Raw genomic sequence first — 6000 nt, 5'->3', positions numbered from 1 at the left:
ATATAAAGTCATTAAAAATGAATTCAGCATTTCATACCAACTTACCTCCCTTGCCGCACGCTCTCCTGCTTGTATAGCTCCTTCCATGTAACCAGCCCATTGTGTGGCTGTTTCTGTACCAGCAAAGAATATCCTATCTACAGGTTTTCTTAATTCTCTGTAAGTAGAAATAAGATATTCGCATTACTCAAATCTTGTCTGAACGAAATTGTGAAGATATATATAAAGGTATAAATGGGTGGAAGGGATATCTGCATGGGTAAAAGCACGGTGTTGCAATATTTTTGATATAATGAGGGTAGAGATTTACATGCTATTCACCTCAGCAGGATGTGACATTAGGTCAGGAAAGTGGGAATGTCAAGCAAACTCCCCTAAAGGAGGAGCACTTGCCTAGCAAAAATTGCCTGGACATCCCTGTTGACATTCCCCGGTCGAGGCATCTCAAGCAGCAAGCGATAAAATTACTCCATCTGAAAGCCAGATAGCAAGGCCTAGGAGGGTAGACCTCCAAGGTGATACCCAGGTGGTGTAGCTCAGTTTGACAAGTACTGGGCCAGTTCCTGGCCCTGCACCTATCGGGCTGATCGTCAAGAATGGATTCTTGACCGGTACTTTCTACCCAAGTCTCCAAGCAACAAGGAGACCCTTCCCCACAATTCCAAAGAATATAATTAGGTTATCATCACCGAAAATTGGAAGGTTCTACTTTTAGACAATGGCGATAGGAACTGAGGAATCAAATAGAGCCACGTTCTGCTAGCAACCAATCAAAAACCAGAATTGCTTCATAAAAATATTTAATAAAGATTAAATATTTTTATGAAGCAATTCTGGTTTCAGCATAATTTTTTCGTGTCAATACAAGAAAGATTTTTTGCTCTTTGCTTGCAAAATTATAAAGTCCAGGACCTGTACAGAACAGCTGCCCATTGAAAATTCTTCATCTCCAGGACCTGTACAGAATAGCTACCCATCGAAATTCTTCTGAAATTGAAGGACTTTCAATTCAAGACATATAATCAAATTGTCGGTCTCAAATCTATAGGCAACCAATTCTTTTTGATTTCTGAATTTTTTAGATGAGGATTGATAATTCATATTATTTGGATTCTTCAGACTATTGCTTTCATTTTGAATGTTATTTACACAATGTTTCGATCGATGTAACCTCCGACCTTCTTCTGGTGTATCTTGTCAAATTCAGGAATCTTTCTGTCATACTTAAGAATCTAGAACCCTTTATTTAACCCATGGAGGTAGTATTCTCTCGTTCCGTCAACCATGATTGGGTAAAAATCCTAAGTAATCTATAATTGTGTTTTTATGTTGCCTGCATTGACATAAATGAAAATTAAATAAAAAAAAAATTTATCCATTTTGATAATTGTGGCCTGGTAGACCAACACAAGACCTGCCGTTAGAAAATTGTTTTCTAGGGGTAATTTAGTGTCCTGAGAACAAATATCGCATTTAAATTTTGGGGTGGCAACTAGTTTTCACGAAATTGAAAACATAATTGTCTGCATGTTTCATGCAGTAATGTAACGCAGCATCTATCTTGTATCTTGTTACATGGAAAAAATTCTTTGTATGGGGAGGGTATGATTTGTACCTGCAAGTATTTGCGCTTGCACAGTGTATCTTATTGTATTTTTTAATGTAGTTTTTAGATGCAATTTTGAACCTTCCCCTATTTTTGTATTTGTTGATTTTCTTCCTTTTAAAAAAAAATAGATTCATATTTTTGGTAAATTTTTACATTTTCCTTTAAAATGACGACTTTTGTATGTTTTCGGGTATGCTGAAAACGAATATTAAAATGTTTTGCGAATAAGTAGTTTTTCGGACATTAAGTAATGTCATTCTTTATGTTATAAATGATGGCCATTGTTGTATGCGCAAGCAGATGCATATTTTTTTGCGTGTACAACAATGACCACCACGTACAACATAACAAATTACATTGGTTAATATCTGGAAAACTACTAATTTGCGGGAAATTTAAATGCAATATTCATTTTCAGCATACCCGAGAGCCATTAATAGTTGGCATTTTAAAGGAAAATGTTAAGGTGAAAACCAGGTAAAAAATTATCATATTTTTATTATATTTATTTATTCTTTTCCCTTTTTTTTTTTCAATTTTCACCCCAAACAAAGCACAGTGCCTATTGAAGTAGGGGGCTACTATCGGGGACATAAGTTGCAGAGATATTATGAAGGGGAGATGAGTAGCAAGATGTCTGTTCACATTACACTTGAACTTCTGCATGTCAGTACAGTTGGTAAAGCTGAATCCCGGAAGGGAGTTCCACAGTCTAGCAGTTTTAGGAAAGAAACTATTGGAGCAGAAGAATTTTTTACACTTAGGGATCTCTACTGTGAAGGGGTGGGATTTAGCTGCTTGTCGGGTTTACTGAGGGTATTTACATTGAGGGGGCACAAGTGCTTGTAGTTCGTCAGAACATTCATCATTAAAATACTTGTAGAACAGGCAGAGGGATGCAACGACGATGGGACAGAGGTTGAAGCTTAGATGACAGTTTAGGACCTATCAGGTTGGGCGACTCTTTTGAACCTTGTCAAGGAGTGAAAGACAAGTAGCAGATGCACCAGCCCAAATGTGACAACAGTACTCCATACATGGGAAAATGGTGGCCTTATAGAGGTACACGATACTTTCGGGTGTTAGTAGTTTTCTAGCTCGGTAGAGAGAGCCCACCTTCCTTGCAGCGGCCCTGGCAATGCCCTCGATGTAATTCTTCCACTTGAAGATATAGTTCGAAAAGTGAAGACAGACAAGCAGACGGATGGACAGACATAATGAGTTTTATAAATTAGACATATATTTACTAGCGAAGGGGGGACTCCTCTGCTCGGAGGGAGAATATTATATTTTTAGATGCACCAGCCCAAATGTGACAACAGTACTCCATACATGGGAAAATGGTGGCCTTATAGAGGTACAGGATACTTTCAGGCGTAAGTAGCTTTCTAGCACGGTAGAGAAAACCCACTTTCTTCGCAGCAGCCTTGGCAATGCTCTCAATGTATCTATTCCAGTTCATGTTCCCTATGAACGTTAGGCTGACGATTTTTTGGTTATTTTAATTAATAAAAAAGATTAATTCTTCATTATCTTTAAACTTCATTACGTTGTTTCTGTTTAGAACAAAAATGGCAGCCGCGTTATATTACATCATGAAACATGCAGAAAAGTATCTTTTCAGTATTGTGAAAACTAGTTGCCAGACCCAATTTTAAATGTGATATTCGTTTATAGCACACCTCTAGAAGACAAGTTTTTTAAGGTACGTTTTGTGTTAGTCCACCAGGCAACAATCGCCTCCATTTTTACTCAATATTAAAAAGATATAATTGCACAAAAAAAGGTATTATGTACTTACCTATCAAGTTAAAAAAAGGTTGTAAACCAAAATTTAAAAAAATTATCCAGTATTTTTGTTTTTATAAAATATATTTTGATAAGTAAATGATTTCTAACGATATTATTATGATGAGTGTGTAGTAAATAATGTTTCTTGGCCGGTGACCTTACTGTTAACAGAAAATGGCAGGCGATAAATTTAACCATTAAAATGTGTTTTTTTTTTTTTTGTTAAAAAAATACCTGATGAATTTGCATAATTTTTGGTGTACTGTCTTTTTTTTAACCTAACATGTAAGTACATAATGAAAAATTTGTGCCATTTTAGTTAATTTTTAATATTGAGGTAAAACTGGATATGTGCCAAATGGGCAACATTGTTATATTACAATAAAATCGATCTAAAATGAAACCACTATTTATTATGTTTCGGAATTTTTTGAATGAGTATTGATTATTTATATTATTTGGGTTCTTCTGCAAGGATCTGTTACATAATATATCAAGTATTTAGTAAAATTCAGTTGTAAATTATACTCTTCTGGAGGTTGAAGGTCCAATCCTCAGTGTGGGTGATACTCAAAATATAATTGTGAAATATTTCAGACTTTTACCCAGTCATCACTGATGACACGAGAGCATCCTACCCTAATGGATTAAATTGGTTCTGTTTAGAATTCTGAGCAAATTCCTAAGAGAAAGATTCCCAAGTTCAACAAAAGGTTGCATTGATCGAAATATTGTGCAAATAAAACTCAAAATGAGAACAGTAATCTGAAGAATCCAAATAATCCAAATTAACTTTAGATAATCAATTTCTTCTCAATTTATTTTGTGTGTGTGTGTGTGTGTGTGTGTGTGTGTGTGTGTGTGTGTGAAATTTATTTTCAGGTGTTATTGAAAATAACATTAAAAAGGTCTGCCATGTGAAGCGATTGAACCCAGATCATTCAGATTATGAGACTTTTGTGTTTAATACACCCCTAGCCCTTATTTCCTTCCTTCCATCACTTTTCATCCAATTCATTTAGTATCACTTCATGTTGGGCAGTGGTTACGCACACACATACACACACACGCAGACACACATCTTATAGTTATATATGTTGTCAGTAGTTACATCCATAAAATTAAAGGATTCAACATTGTTTTATCACACACACACACACACACACACACACACACACACACACACACACATTATTCATCAATATATAAATGAATATGTCATGATTTTGGTGATTTCTAAATTGCAATATAATTGCTCTGGTTAACTTAAAAGTTCAACCATTGAATAGCAAAAATGAAGAGTTCCTCCGGTGCCAGAGAGCCTTCTACTCTGAAATTATCTTCCTTCAAACTTATAGATGTTGGAAGTATCCTGCTTCCCCGGCTGTACTACCATACAAAAATTCAAGTATAAAATGAATAGATATCTTGCTGTTCAACTCCCTACATAAAGTGTCCCTGAAGACATGATCCCTAATTCACAGTAAGCTTGTGTCTCCAATGATGCTGGGTTAAGCAGAGGGAAAAGGTCCGACATGAAATAAACTAGAATCTTAGAAAGATCGCCATTATTCTAGTAATTATAGGAGCAACTGGACTCATGAGAAAAAATTTCAAAACCTACTTGGCAAATATACCCGGTGAACCAAGTGCAAGAGAGATTCAATGGACGGTTAGAATCTTACAAAGATCTCTCGGTTGGAATGTATAAGATAGCATTTGAATGTCTGGCATCCAGTAGGATGTCCCATCTTCAGCTAGAATAAAATGATACGAAAATTTTTTAAACATGGAAAAATCAAAGTAATGGATATAATAATGACTCAACGGTCATGGGCATTTTTAAAGTTAAGTGTAGATACATGATTTGCTTTGAAGTGCAGCATCTTATTAGGTATGATTGATGGGGGATGAACATGTGGGCCAATTATGAATGCGATATATATGATTGGTTAACATGATCATGTGACATCAGTTGAGAGTCGCTGACTATAATTTAGCGAAAAAAAAAACAAAATTTCCATGAACAGAGTTTCTTTCCAAGAACTTACCATTCATGGAATACGTTATCACAAGATTGTTTCCCTGGAGCCTACAACATGGTCATCTTCAAATCCAAAAATAAACTGTTTTCTCAAGTCATCAAATTTTATTCGTTTCATTATTTTCAATCCTCGCATAATATTCATCATCATCATCTCATAACTCTCACTTCCCTTTGTCCTTTAATCCTCACATTCCATAAGCAAGGGGGAAAATTGCTGTTTTCTGGATGAGAACATATCCATCTAATACTTATTGTTGCAACAAGAACGACCCGTTTCTCGACTGGGTTGTAACATGATGAAAAGTGGATTCTTTACAACTGGCAACATTCAGCTCAGTGATTGGACGCCAACAAAGCGCCACGACACTTCATGAAACTAGAGTTGCACTAAAAGAAGGTCATGCTGACTGTTTGGTGGTCTGCGACTAGTCTCATCCATTAAAGTTTTTTGAATGCTGGAAAAACTATTACGGCAGTAAAGTACAGTCAACAAATGAATGAAATGCATCAGAAACTTCGACAACAACACCCAGAATTAGTAAACAGAAAAGAC

The 6000-nt window shown here is 35.8% G+C and overlaps 1 protein-coding gene across 2 annotated transcripts in view; it reads right to left on the bottom strand.

Moving 5' to 3' along the window:
- The window catches only part of LOC145247567 (amine oxidase [flavin-containing]-like), a 128441-nt gene that overhangs the window by 42204 nt on the left and 80237 nt on the right, over positions 1–6000 (bottom strand). For both annotated transcript variants that reach the window (XM_080109413.1, XM_080109414.1), the window contains one exon: positions 46–157. In XM_080109413.1, the coding sequence (XP_079965539.1) occupies positions 46–157 (112 nt within the window). The remainder of the gene's footprint in view (positions 1–45; positions 158–6000) is intronic.

The sequence above is a fragment of the Euprymna scolopes genome, chromosome 25, assembly GCF_053919585.1.
Source record: "Euprymna scolopes isolate OS-2025 chromosome 25, ASM5391958v1, whole genome shotgun sequence".
Classification (NCBI taxonomy): Eukaryota; Metazoa; Mollusca; class Cephalopoda; order Sepiida; family Sepiolidae; genus Euprymna; species Euprymna scolopes.
The sequence above is the reverse complement of the archived record's forward strand: the minus strand, read 5'-3'. Positions and strand labels throughout refer to the sequence as shown.